The 14034-nt window shown below is 34.0% G+C and overlaps 1 protein-coding gene across 10 annotated transcripts in view; it reads right to left on the bottom strand.

The window, feature by feature from the left end:
• ORC4 (origin recognition complex subunit 4) overlaps positions 1–14034 on the bottom strand; it is a 79856-nt gene that overhangs the window by 26934 nt on the left and 38888 nt on the right. For 5 of the 10 annotated variants that reach the window (XM_047872404.1, XM_047872400.1, XM_047872402.1 and 2 more), the window contains 2 exons: positions 13208–13284; positions 12530–12620 (listed from right to left, as the gene is read on the bottom strand). In XM_047872404.1, coding sequence (XP_047728360.1) covers positions 12530–12620; positions 13208–13284 — 168 coding nt within the window. The remainder of the gene's footprint in view (positions 1–12529; positions 12621–13207; positions 13285–14034) is intronic. The other 5 variants (XM_047872406.1, XM_047872407.1, XM_047872408.1 and 2 more) reach the window with 2 other exon arrangements.

Below are 14034 nucleotides of genomic sequence, written 5' to 3'. Positions count from 1 at the left end.
ATGTAATAATTAAGGGAACAATCCAATAGACTATAATAATTGTAAATATTTACACATCCAATATGGGAGCACTCCAATACATAAAACATTTAATAACAAACATAAAGGAATGAATCAATAATAATACAACAGTAGGGGACTTTAACACCCCACTGACATCAATGTACAGATCATCTAAACGGAAAATCAACAAGGACAATGGCTTAGAATGACACATTGGACCAGAAAGATTTAGCAGATATATTGACAACATTCCATCCAAAAATAGCAGAATACACATCCTTCTCAAGCGCACATGGAACTTTCTCCAAAACAGATCTCCAGATATTAGGCAACAAAACAAGTCTCAACAAATGAAAGTCATACCGTGTATCTTTTATGAAAACAACATTATGAAACTATACGTCAACCACAAGGAAAAAAATCTCGGAAAACCACAAATACATGGAGGTTAACTAACATGCTACTGAACAATGAATGGGTCAACCAGGAAATCAAAGAAGGAAATAAAAAAGCACATGGAAACAAATAAATATGAAAATATAATGGTTCACACCTGTGGGACAGTTTTAAGAGGGAAGTTTATAGCAATATGAGCCTACAGGCCTACCTCAAGAAGCAAGACAAATCTCAAGTAAATAACTTTACACCTAAAGGAGCTAAAAAGAACAAAAAACCCTAAAACCAGCAAAGGAAGGAAATAATAAAGATTAGAGCAGAAATAAATGATTTAGAAACCAAAAACACAATAGAACAGATCAATGAAACCAAGAGCTTGTTCTTTGGGGGAAAAAAAATGATAAAACTGGTAAGCCTCTAGCCACACTTACCAGGGGGAAAAAAAAAGAAAAAAACCAAATAAATAAAATCAAAAACGAGAGAAGAGAAATAACACCACAGAAATACAAACATTCATAGAACAATATGAAAAACTACATGCCAACACTGGACAGCCTAGAAGAAATAGGTAAATTCCTAGAAACATGTAACCTACCAAAACTGACACAGGAAGAACAGAAAATTTGAACAGACTAATAACCAGTGGGAAAATTACATCAGTAATCAAAAAAATTCCCAGGAAACAAAAGTCCAGAGCCACTTGGCTTCTCAAATTCTACAATCATTTGAAGAACAGTTAATACCTATGCTTCTCAAACATTCCAAAAAATAAAAAAGGAAGGGAAACTTCAAATTCATTCTATGAGGGCAGCATTATCCTGACACCGAAACTAGATAAAGATATCACAAAAACAACTACAGGCCAAGATCTCTGATGAATACAGATGCAAAAATTCTCAACATAATACCAGCAAACAGAATCCAACAATACATTAAAAAAAATTATTCACCACAATCAAGCGGGATTTAATGCTGGGTTGCAAGGGCGGTTCACTATTTGCAAATCAATCAACATGATACAGCACATCAATAAGATAAAGAATAAGAACCATATGATTATTTTAGTAGATGCAGAGAAAGCATTTGGCGAAGTACAACATCTATTCATGATAAAAACCCTCAATGAAGTAGGTTTAGAGGAAACATACCTAAACATAAAATAGAGGAGAAACTGAGAGCCTTTCCCTTAAGGTCAGGAACAACACAAAGATGTCTTTGTATTCAACACTTGTATTCAACATACTACTGGAAGACCTAGCCACAGCAACCAGAAAATATAAAGAAATAAAAGGCATTCAAAACAGTAAGGAAGCAGTAAAACTTTTCACTTATTTGCAGATGACATGATACTCTATATAGAAAACCCAAAAGACTCCAACAAAAAGCTGCTAAAATAAATGAAGTCAGTAAAGTGGCAAGATATAAAATCAATGTACAGATCTCCATTGCATTTCTATACATCAATAATGAAGCAGTAGAAAGAGAAATTAAGAAAACAATACCATTTACAATTGCATCAAAAAGAGTAAGATATCTAGGATAAACATAACCAAAGAGGTGACAAATCTGTTCCCTGAAAACTATAAAGCACTGATGAAAGAAAATGAAGAGGACACAAAGAGATAGGAAGACATTCTATGCTCATGGATTGTAAGAATATTGTTAAAATGTCTAAACTACCCAAAGCAATATGCATTTAATGTAGTTCCTGTCAAAATAGTAAGCATTTTTCACAGAGCTAGAACAAATAATCCTAAAATGTCTATGCAACCACAGAAGACCCCAAATAGCCAAAGCAATCTTAAAAGCAAAGCTGGAGGCATCACAATTCCAGACTTCAAGTTACATTACAAGGCTGCAGTAATCAAGACAGTATGGTACTGGCACAAAAATAGACATGCATACCAATGGAATAGAAAACCCAGAAATAAACCCACAATTATATGGTCCATTAATCTTCGACAAAGGGGGAAAGAATATCCAAAGGGAAAAAGATAATGTCTTCAAAAAATGGGGGCACCTGGGTGGCTCAATTGGTTGAGCATCCAACTTCGGCTCAGGTCATGATCTCACAGTCTGTGAGTTCGAGCCCTGTGTTGGGCTCTGTGCTGACAGCTCAGAGCCTGGAGCCTGCTTCAGATTCTGTGTCTCCCTCTCTCTCTGCCCCTCCCCTGCTCATGATCTGTCTCTGTGTCAAAAATAAATAAAAACATTAAAAAAAATTAAGAAACAAACAAAAAATGGTGCTGGGAAAACTGGACAGAAACATGCAGAAGAATGAAACTGGACCACTCTCTTATACCATATGCAAAAACAGACTCAAAATCTACTAAAGACCTAAATGTGAGATCTGAAACCGTAAAAATTCTACAAGAAAGCACAGATAGTAATTTCTCTGACACTGGCCTTTAGGAACTTCTTTCTAAATAGCTCCCCCTGAGACAAGGAAAAAAAAAAAAAAGCAAAAATAAACTATTGGGACTATATCAAAATGTAAAGCTTCTGGATGGTGAAGAAAACCAACAAAACTACAAGGCAACCTACTGAATGAGAGAAGATATCTGCAAATGACATATCTGATAAAGCGTTAGTATCCAAAATATATAAAGAGCTGATACAACCCAACACCCCAAAAACAAATAATGCAATTTACAAATGGACAGAAGACAGATATTCTCCCAAGGAAAACATACAGATGGCCAACAAACACACTGAAAGATGCTCAACATCACTCAGCATCAAGGAAATGCAAATGAAAACCACAAGGAGATATCATTTCACACCTGCCAGAATGGTTAGAATAAAAAACAAAAGAACAGGTGCTGGCAAGGATGTGGAGCAAAAGGAACCCTCATGCACTGTTGGTGGGAATGCAAATTGGTACAGCTACTGTGAAAGATAATATGAGGTTCCTCAAAAAGTTAAAAGAGAACTAACCTACAATCCAACAAATATACTACTGGGTATTTCCCTAAAGAATACAAAAACACTAATTCAAAGAGATACACACACCCCATGTTTATATAGCATTATTTACAACAGCCAAATTATGGAAGTAAAGTGTCCATTGATAGATGAATGGATAAAGAAGACATGGTATACACACACAATGGAATATTATTCAGCTATTAAAAAAGAATCAAATCTTGCCCTTTGCAATGACATGCATGGAGGGAGACTATAATGCTAAGTGAAATAAGTCAGAGAAAAAGACAGATACCATATGATTTCACTCATGTGGAACTGAGTTAACAAAACAAGCAAAGGGAAAGAGAGAGAAAGAGAGAGAGGCATACCATGAAAAAGACTCAAGTTTAGAGAACCAACTGATGGTTACCAGAGAGGAGGTGGTTGGGGGGATAGGTAGAATAGTTGTTGGGATAAAGGAGTGCATTTGTGATGAGCATCAGGTGGTTAAAATAAAAACTTAAAAGAGTTAAAACAAGTTTATAACATTCTTTCCATTAAATTTATTTTAAACAACTTATTATCATTTGTCTAGATCAGCTCACAATTTTTACATGATGTGTTTGTGTGATCTGAAATGATAATTTAAATGTATTAGCATATGTGTCTTCAAATAATTTTAGTTCAAATCTACATATTGCTAAAACTGACTGGTGTGTTACCTATTGTATAATTTTTTTTTAATTTTTTTAACGTTTATTTTTGAGACAGAGAGAGACAGAGCATGAACGGAGGAGGGTCAAAGAGAGAGGGAGACACAGAATCTGAAGCAGGCTCCAGGCTCTGAGCTGTCAGCACAGAGCTCGATGTGGGGCTCGAACTCACGGACCGAGAGATCATGACCTGAGCCGAAGTCGGGTGCCTAACCGACTGAGCCACCCAGGTGCCCCCCTATTGTGTAATTTTTTAACAAATTGTGTAACTGGTAAATTTTTTACTGTATACAATTTCATCTTTCCAAATATTTTAAGCTACATTATATACTAAAAATACTTAGTTGATATTATATTACACCAACCACCATAACAAAGATGGCTACCCCATTTCCACAATCTTTGTAGCTAACAATTAATTTTCCAAACATACTGGCATAGTTCATTTAGACCTGCCAGCAATCAGGGATTTTTATGCTTACCTACTATTACTGTTACCACATGCTTGTTTCTTTGTCTACAGTAATTTCTGTATAGAAAAGTATTTTCCAGGATACAATCTGTCATTTGGAACCACATGTATTTTTTCAATAAAATGTTTGAGATACAGTAAATCACACTAACTTTCTGTTATCTTTATCAGTTAACTGCAGATTGAAAATTTTTGTACTTCAAGTAGTTTGGCCAAAGAGAGTATTAAAAATATACTGTATTCTTATTAAATTAAAATTTACATTTAAAAAGTTATACTAATAAGAGTTCTTGTCTAAAATCATCTACTTTATGTCTCAGGATACTCCACACACAACAAATCACAAAAGTTAAACAATCCTCCTTGGCTCTCTGTCCTCTCAATATTGGAGTGCAATAGGAATAAGTCAAATCATAACAAAATGGAATACCAAGTATGGGATTCTTCCCTATTCCAGCAAAGTCAGACTTGATAAATGACTTTAAAGCACCAGAACAGGCCTCTCTGGTTTGAGAAGCAACAACAATGGGACAAACTGTCAGCATACCACGAACAATCTGTTTTATTAAGTGATAAATACTATGACTTAATGGCTGTCGTCTTCTTTAACCTTGAATAAATAGAAAAAACTAACATGGGAGTTTATATAAAAATTATGTTACATAAAGGACATAAGCTGATGAAAAAGACTAATTAGTACTGAAAATGTGTATTTTAGAAAATAAATATTGTGAGCTGTTTAAGCCAGACTTAGATAAACACAAAACAACAGACTAAGAAGGTACATGACAAGGAGGCAGACAAGTAGGAAGGACTGTTAGAAGCTAAAATGCAGTATCACATTAGAAGAAGCAAAGTGTGGAACTGCTGGTGAAGAAAATCACACTGGTGATATGGCAGAATGCTGAGGGGGAAAAAAAAAAGAAAGAACATGGAGAAATGACAAAGAGAAATAAGAACAAAGGCTTAAGAATTGAATATGCTAATGCTAAGAAAGGACAAGAAGAAATAAATGAGAAGAAATATCCCAAAATAAACTTATTCTTCAGTGAAAACAGACCTAAATTCATATTAAGAGGCTTTGAATAATATTAATTTTATGATCAGTGCTTAAAGATAGCCTGTGAATGATAAATGCAGGAAGACAAGAGAATGAAATAAAAGGTACAAAAGGAAATAGGAAAGAAATAAAAACTTTCTGTCATTTGCAGATGACATGATTGTAGAAAATCCCCAAATATTGACAAATTTTTGGAACAAATGATCAATTACAACAAGATTGCACGATACAAGATAAAACACAAAGTCATTTGGTTTTGTATATATCAGCAATGAGCAGGTGGAATCTGAATTAAAAATGTCATACTACTCACATTAGCACCAAAACTATTTACTTAGTATAAATCTAATGACATATGTGTAAGATCTATATGAGAAAAACCACAAAAGTCTGATGAAAGACCTAAATAAATGAAAAGATATTCCATGTTTATCAATGTGAAGATTCAATATACTTAAGAAACCAATTTTTCCATTGTGATCTATAGATTGAACACAAAATCCCACAACTGAATACAAAAATTCCAGTACTTGGAAATAAATACATAAATTCTAAAGTTAATAAAAAGGCAAAGTACCCAGAATAGCCAAAATAATACTGAAGCAGCACACAAAGTTGGAAGACTGTCAATGCCTAACTTTAAGCCTTACTATAAAGCTACAGTAATCAAGACAGGCAGAAACAGACTGACACAAATACAATCAACTGACCTTTGAAAAAGAAGCAAAGGTAATTCACTGAAGAAAAGACGGCCTTGTCAACAAACGCTGAAACAATTTAAACATTCATGTACAAGGAAAAGAAAAAAAAGAAAGAAAAAGAATTTAGACACAGACCTTACACCGTTCAAAGAAATTAACTCAAAATAAATCACCAACCCAACTGTAAAACACAACAACTATAAAAGTTCCAGAAGGACACATAGGAGAAAAACCTAGAAGGCCTTGGATTTGGTGATGAAGTTTTAGATATAACACCAAAATCACAACCTATGAAAGAAATAATGGTAAGTTGATATGGAAAAACTGCTTGCCAAGGAAACTCATAATAGAATTAAAAGAGAAACCACAGATTTGGAGAAAGTATCTGCAAAACACATAGCTGGTATATCCAAAATATACAAAGACTTCTCAAAACATATCAATAAGAAATGAATAAACCCAATTCAAAAATGGTCAGAAAATACCTTACCAAAGATATACAGATGAAAATAAGCATATGAAAAGATACTTAATATCATACATAATTAGAAGATTGGAAATAAAAATAACATTGGGATACTATACATACATACTAGAATGGCTAACATTAAAAACAACGATAATACCAAATGCTAATGAGGATGCATAACAAGAGAAACTCTTATTAATTGCTGGTGAAAAAAGCAAAATGGTACTGACACTTTGGAAGACAGCTTAGTACAGTCTTACAAAGCTAAACAGTCTTACCATACGATCCAACAATGTTGCTCCCAAGTATTTATCCAATTAAGTTGAAGATTATGTCCACATAAAAACCTGCATACAAGTGTTTATAAAAGCTTTATTCAGAACTACTCAAAATTGGAACTAATCAAGTTCCTTTAATAGGTGAATGGATAAACAGTGGTACATCCATACAAAGGAATATTATTAAACAATTAAAAGAAATGACCTATCAAGCCATAAAATGACATGAAGGAACCTTAAATTCATACTGGTAAGTGGAAGAAGCCAATCTTCTTAATTTTATGATTCCAACTGTGACATTCTGAAAAAGGCAAAACCATGGTGATAATAAGAAAATTAGTGCTTGCCAAGGATTGGGGGTGGGAAGACTAATAGGTAAAGTACAGGGGATTTTTAGGGTGGCAAAATTATTTTGTATGACACTGTAATGTTGGACACATGACTATGCATATGTTAAAATCCTCAGAATTGTACATCAGAAAGAGTGAACCTTCATGAAAACTATGAGACGCTAGTTAATGACAACATATTAATACTGGTTCATGAATTTCTACAAATGTACCATGCTAAGGGAAGATGTTAATAACAGGGGAAGTTGTATGTGTGTATGTGGGGGGGGGGGGGGGAGGGATGGTTATAACAGGGGAACTCTCTGGCACAAAAGCAGACACTCAGATCAATAGAACAGAATAGAGAACCCCGAAATGGACCCACAAACGTATGGCCAACTAATCTTTGACAAAGCAGGAAAGAATATTCAATGGAATAAAGACAGTCTCTTCAGCAAGTGGTGCTGAGGAAACTGGACAGTGACATGCAGAAGAATGAACCTGGACCACTTTCTTACACCATACACAAAAATAAACTCAAAATGGACAAAAGACCTAATCATATGACATGAAGCCATCAGAATCCTTGAGGAGAAAGCAGGCAAAAAACCTCTTTGACCTTGGCCACAGCAACTTCTCACTCAACACGTCTCCAGAGGCAAGGGAAACAGAAAGCAAAAATGAACTATTGGGACCTCATCAAAATAAAAAGCTTCTGCACAGTGAAGGAAACAAGCAGCAAAAATAAAAGCCAACCGATGGAATGGGAGAAGATATTTGCAAATGACATACTAGATAAAGGGTTAGTATCCAAAATCTATAAAGAACTTATCAACTCAACACCCAAAAAACAAATAATCCAGTGAAGAAATGGGCAAAAGACATGAATAGACACTTCTCCAAAGAAGACATCTAGATGACCAACCGACACACAAAAAAATGCTCAACTTCACTCATCATCAGGGAAATACAAATCAAAACCACAATGAGATACCACCTTACACTTGTCAGAATGGCTAAAATTAACAACTCAGGCAACAACAGATGTTGGCGAGGATGCGGAGAAAGAGGATCTCTTTTGTGCTGCTGATGGGAATGCAAACTGGTGCAGTCACTCTGGAAAACAGTATGGAGGTTCCTCAAAAATTAAAAATACAACTACCCTACAACCTAGCAATTGCACTACTAGGTAATTATTCAAGGGATACAGGTATGCTGTTTTGAAGGGACACATGCACCCCCATGTTTATAGTGCACTATCAACAATAGCCAAAGTATGGAAAGACTCCAAATGTCCATCGATGGATGAATGGATAAAGAAGATGTGGCATATATATACAATGGAGTATTACTCGACAATCAAAAAGAATGAAATCTTGCCATTTACAACTACATGGATGGAACTGGAGGGTATAATGCTAAGCAAAATTAGAGAAAGACAAGTATCGTAGACTTCACTCATATGAGGACTTTAAGACACAGAACAGATGAACACAAGGGAAGGGAAGCAAAAATAATATAAAAAAAGGGAGGGGGACAAAACAGAAGAGACTCTTACATATGGAGAACAAACAGAGGGTTACTGGTAGGGTTGTGGGAGGGGGGATGGGCTAAATGGGTAAGGGGCATTAAGGAATCTACTCCTGAAATCATTGTCGCAGTATATGCTAACTAACTTGGATGTAAATTAAAATAAAACAAAGTAATAAATAAATAAAAATAAATAAATAAATATTGAAAAAAATAACCAGGGAACTCTCTTACATGTTTAAATTTTTTTTTGGTAAAAAATAGGTCTATTTTAGCCAATTTACTAATTAAATGAGTAAAGTTTCAATTTGTATTTAAACATCTTTACAAGTGTTTACTAACTCTACTTCCTTTTTTTTTGAACTTTCTCCATGCTTTTAGGGACAAACTTCCAAGATGAAGTTCAGAATAAATTCAGTTGCTTGCTTGCGACCCAAGTTATATTTTTAGGCTAGACCCTTTAATATACACACCACTGAGGTACAACTTCTCTGTTGTAATGCCACTTTGTTTCAAGATGCATAGTTTATGATGGAATAATAGATCTAATGTACTGATTTCCTACATCTCATTTTCTCAGAGTATCACTAATGGAGCTCTTGAAGAATTAAAGCATTATCTAAAAATAATCTTTAAACATTTGTATGATGATGTGCTTTCCAAAGATAACAGAACAATGAAAACAGAAAAAAAAATTAACCTTTACTGAAAAAAGATCTAAATTCATATTAAGGGAGTTTATACAGTATCAGTTTTTATGACCTATGCTTATAGTCTGAAATTTTTACACTGCTAAGATAAAGAAATTCTACAACTATCAAGTCAGGGAAAAATCACACACAAAACAAGTTAGCTGTGGTGAACATCACAGACATTCACCAAATACTTCTAGCAATCCCTTCTAGGCATCTAGGAGAAATCCACTTCTTCGCTCTCTTGAAATTAGGTATGAGCATGTGACACTCTGGCCAGGCAACTGTGAGGAGATGCAGTCTGTATCACCTCTGGGTAGGAACTGTAACAAGAATATGTGTCTGTGTTTCATCATTCTCCCTTTTCCTACATCAGCGCTTGCACTTTTATGTTTTGGAGGTGTTGCTTTCCTTAAACCTCATGAACCAACTTCTGCTAGCTTCAAACTTTTCTTCTGCAGCTTCCTCACCTCTCTCAGCCTTTGAACAACTGAACAGAATTAGGGACTTGTTCTGGATTAGGCTTTGGCTTAAGGGAATGTGTAGGCCGCTAAAACTTTCTCCATATCAGCAATAGGGCTATTTCACTTTCTCACTACTGGTGTGTTTACTGGAGTAGCACTTTTAATTTCCTTCAAGAACTTTTCCTTTGTATTCACTGCTTGACTAGTGTAAGAAGCCTAGCCTAGCTTTCAGCTTATCTTGGTTCTGACATGCCTTCTTCACTAAATTCAATCATTTCTACCTTTTGATTTAAACTGTTTTGATTTAAAATGTGTGACTCTCCCCTTCACTTAAACACCTAGAGGCCACTGTAGTGTTATTAATTGCCTAATGTCAATATTGTTGTATCTTAGGGAATAGGAAGGCCCAAGGAGAGGGACAGAGATGGGGGAGTGGCCGCTGGGTGGAGCAGTCAGAACAAACACATCAATCCATTAAGTTTGCCATCTTATATGCACATGGTTCCTGAAACCTCAAAACAATTATAATAGTAACATCAAAGATCACTGTTTACACATCACCATGACACATATGATAATGAATATGTTTGAAATATTTTGAGAATTACCAAGATGGGACAGAGACACAAAATGAGCACATGCTGTTGGAAAAACGGCACCTACATACTTGCTCAACAAAGGGTTGCCAAAAATCTTCAATTTGTAAAATACACGGTATATGCAAAGTGCAGCAGAGCAAAGTAAAATGAGGTATGCCTGTACAAACCAATAAAAATAGGATATTTTTTCCTCTTCCCTTTTCTTCTGGACTACAGACAAATGTTACTTTTTGCTGATGCATAATAATCTATCATATGGATGGATGAACCAGCATTTATTAACTGGTATTCTCTTGATGGGCATTTATGTTGTTCCTGATCTTTCACTATCAATAAATGTTGTTGCAATGAGTAAGTGTATATACATCATTTAAAAAGTACAAATTCCTAGAATGCTGTTGCTGAGTCAAAGGGCATATGAATTCGTAATGTGGTTAGATACTGTCTTTTATTCTAGTTATGTAAATTTATACTACCAGTAGGAACATGTGTCTATTTTCCTATAAGTTCACAATTTTAGTGTTCTCAATTTTACAGGTTTTGTCATCCTGGTAGACAAAAGTGCTAATGCTTTAAATTTGTTACTTATAAGTAAGATTGAAGATGCTTATAAGTTTAAGACAGATTTGTATTTAATTTTCTGTGACCTTTCTGTGCATATCCTTTGCTCAGTGTTTCTATTGTTAATATTATTGTTAAGAATTTAAAATATTCTAATAGCTCAAAGGCATACCAATCATATGGCTCTCTTGTTAAAACTATTCCAACAGCACTGAAGTCAAACACAAAGGAAAATCATAATAAAGAAAGCAAGAATAAAAAAATAGTGGTTATATAAAATGAGCATAAAGACTGAATCAAATACAGTATAGTCAAAATGAAAAAATTATTCTGAATATAACTGTAATATAATAAATGTGAAAAAGTATTCCAAGATTAAAAAAGAAAAGAAATTACCTAGATCTGTATTCCCAACTTATATACTTCAAATACTGGAAATGGGTGAGAAGAGTAAAATACTAAAGTCCTTATTTCCTCATCTTACCTAATGTACAGTCAATATTTATTGGTTATAAAATAAGCAATATTACTTATAATTTAACTTAATATAATTTAATAATTATAATTAACTTATAATTTACATAATTTTATTTAATACATAATTTTACTTCAACACATAAAAATAACTATGTTAGTGAAAAATCTAAATTCATTGCATGGAATATAGCAGAAAAGAAATTTTACGCAGCCCAAGTACTGAAAGTTAATAGTAATATATTCAACGTAACAGCTATAATTTGTCTCATATATCGAAAAGAATGTGAAAAGACAAAATCAGAGGAAAAAGCAAGAGTATGCTTTTGAGGTAACTAAGCGAAATATGATAGAGGGAAAGTAGAAAAGAATTCTAGAAGATGGGAGTATAATGAAAAAATTACTTGAGTTAGGATTAAACAGTAAATAATCAAATAGTAGGGAGAAAAGAATGCATGGTATGATAGTTACCCAATTTATAAATAGAATCAATGCCTACCTTACAGGGTTAGTATAAAACTGATAACAGATAAAAAGCACAAGTTAAGGTACAGAACATAGATAAAAAGCATAAGAAACATGCTCAATAAATGCTAATTTGCTGTTTCTACTGGCAATGACTAATTCTTCAAGGACAAAAGACAATGGGAAAACACCAAATGAAAATTTGTTACTGAGGAGGAAAGTAAGGTAAAAAGGATATGCTCAATTCAAATATACCACCCTAAGTTTTAAGGCTTTGTAGGTCTTCTATTATTTAAAGAAAAAAAACAAAAGAAAAATTAACAAAATAATGAAAATAAAAGATATTTCCAGTATTGGCTAGAAGAATCATCACATGTCTACAGAAGCAAGGAAATACCAGAAATCAATAGTTTTACCGTGGTCTTTCCTGATCCTCGGGGCCCAATAATGAGAACAGAGTTACTTTCTCCATGGATAGCAGTTCTTTTTAGCAGCTCAATTAAGTGTCTGAAATGACATAAATAGCCAACATTTAAAAAGGAAGCTAGAATAACTTGCTAGATAATACTTTTTAAAAGCTGAATATGAATATGCACAGAAAATAGGCATTCCCTTTTTCTCTCCCACTTGGCACTTGACTTATGCTATATATAGTCCTACACAGAAAAACACAGGAAGAGATAGTAAGTCCATACGAATCACTAGAAACTTCAGGAGGAAACCAAGTTAAGTTTGAAATATCTTGGCTTTATGATGATATGGGACAAGGGACAACAGTGGCAATTCTTGGAACCTTTCACTCCACAGCTGGCACTCGAGAATCAGGTACAAGACCTCAGAATTTGTCTCCATAATACCAGATGACAGAAACAACAAAAGATTCAAAGTTAAGGAGCTTTCCTGTTATGAAAACATTTATATCTGCTCTTGCTTTATAATATTCAGAGCTTCTGTATAAAAGCAAAATTTTTTATCTCTATAAAAATGTTAGCCATATTCAAGATAAAATCCATGTAAGGTAACGTAAAATCTATGTAGGTTTTTGAAAAACCTAAAGGGCATCTTTAAGTAGAAAAAGGGATAGCTAAACTTACTTGTATTGTACTTGTACTCCAAATAAGTTACTATGTGGGCTTTGATGACAAAATCTTTCCCGTAAAACTCTTTGTACCTGATTTAAAGAAGTGAGTAAATACAAATGAAAATGTTATTCATGAAATCAAAATGACTGAGAATACACATTTATAGCAGTCAGAATTAGGTATTAATCAATTTATTTAACCCTCCATAAATAGCTTGTGTTCAAGAGTTCTGGTACCATTTTCATGAGTTGTAAAATTAGTGGGTTTTTTTTCTTTTTCTTTTTATTATCCCAAGTCCCAGAAGAAAGATGAGAATTTACTTGTGAAATCCAACAAGAGAATTACTTTAGCCACATCAGCAAATTGGAGGGCTGTTTTACTGCATGTGAATGAATGATTGCTTCACTTTGTACATAACATATCAGCCAAGGAACAAAGACACAAAAGAATCGAATAACGTAATGTCATCTAATAATGCTCATGAACCACACCTCAATCTCTAGAGACCAAACACATCTAAACTGGCTTAGTTCAAGCCCTATCCATCTACATCTATCATGACAGTCAGGATTTGAGAAAATAAAGTTTAAAAGTCTATATACTTATTGAGGACCTATTAGATTCAGAACATACTACTACTAAAGGAGCATGACCCATGCCTAAAGAAACACTGCAACTAAATTGGGAAGAAATGACATACTGAAAAAAGTAGTAATTCAGCATATAAGGAAATGCTCAATTACATGGAAGAAATTGTGTTCATCTACACCTATAAAATGAAGAATCATTGGAATGAATTAAGAAAAAAAATCTTTTAAGGACCTAAATTTTGAGTTTGC

Source organism: Prionailurus viverrinus, chromosome C1 (assembly GCF_022837055.1).
Source record: "Prionailurus viverrinus isolate Anna chromosome C1, UM_Priviv_1.0, whole genome shotgun sequence".
In the NCBI taxonomy this organism is placed as follows: Eukaryota; Metazoa; Chordata; class Mammalia; order Carnivora; family Felidae; genus Prionailurus; species Prionailurus viverrinus.
Note: the sequence above shows the minus strand (reverse complement) of the source record. Positions and strands in the feature narration are given on the sequence as shown.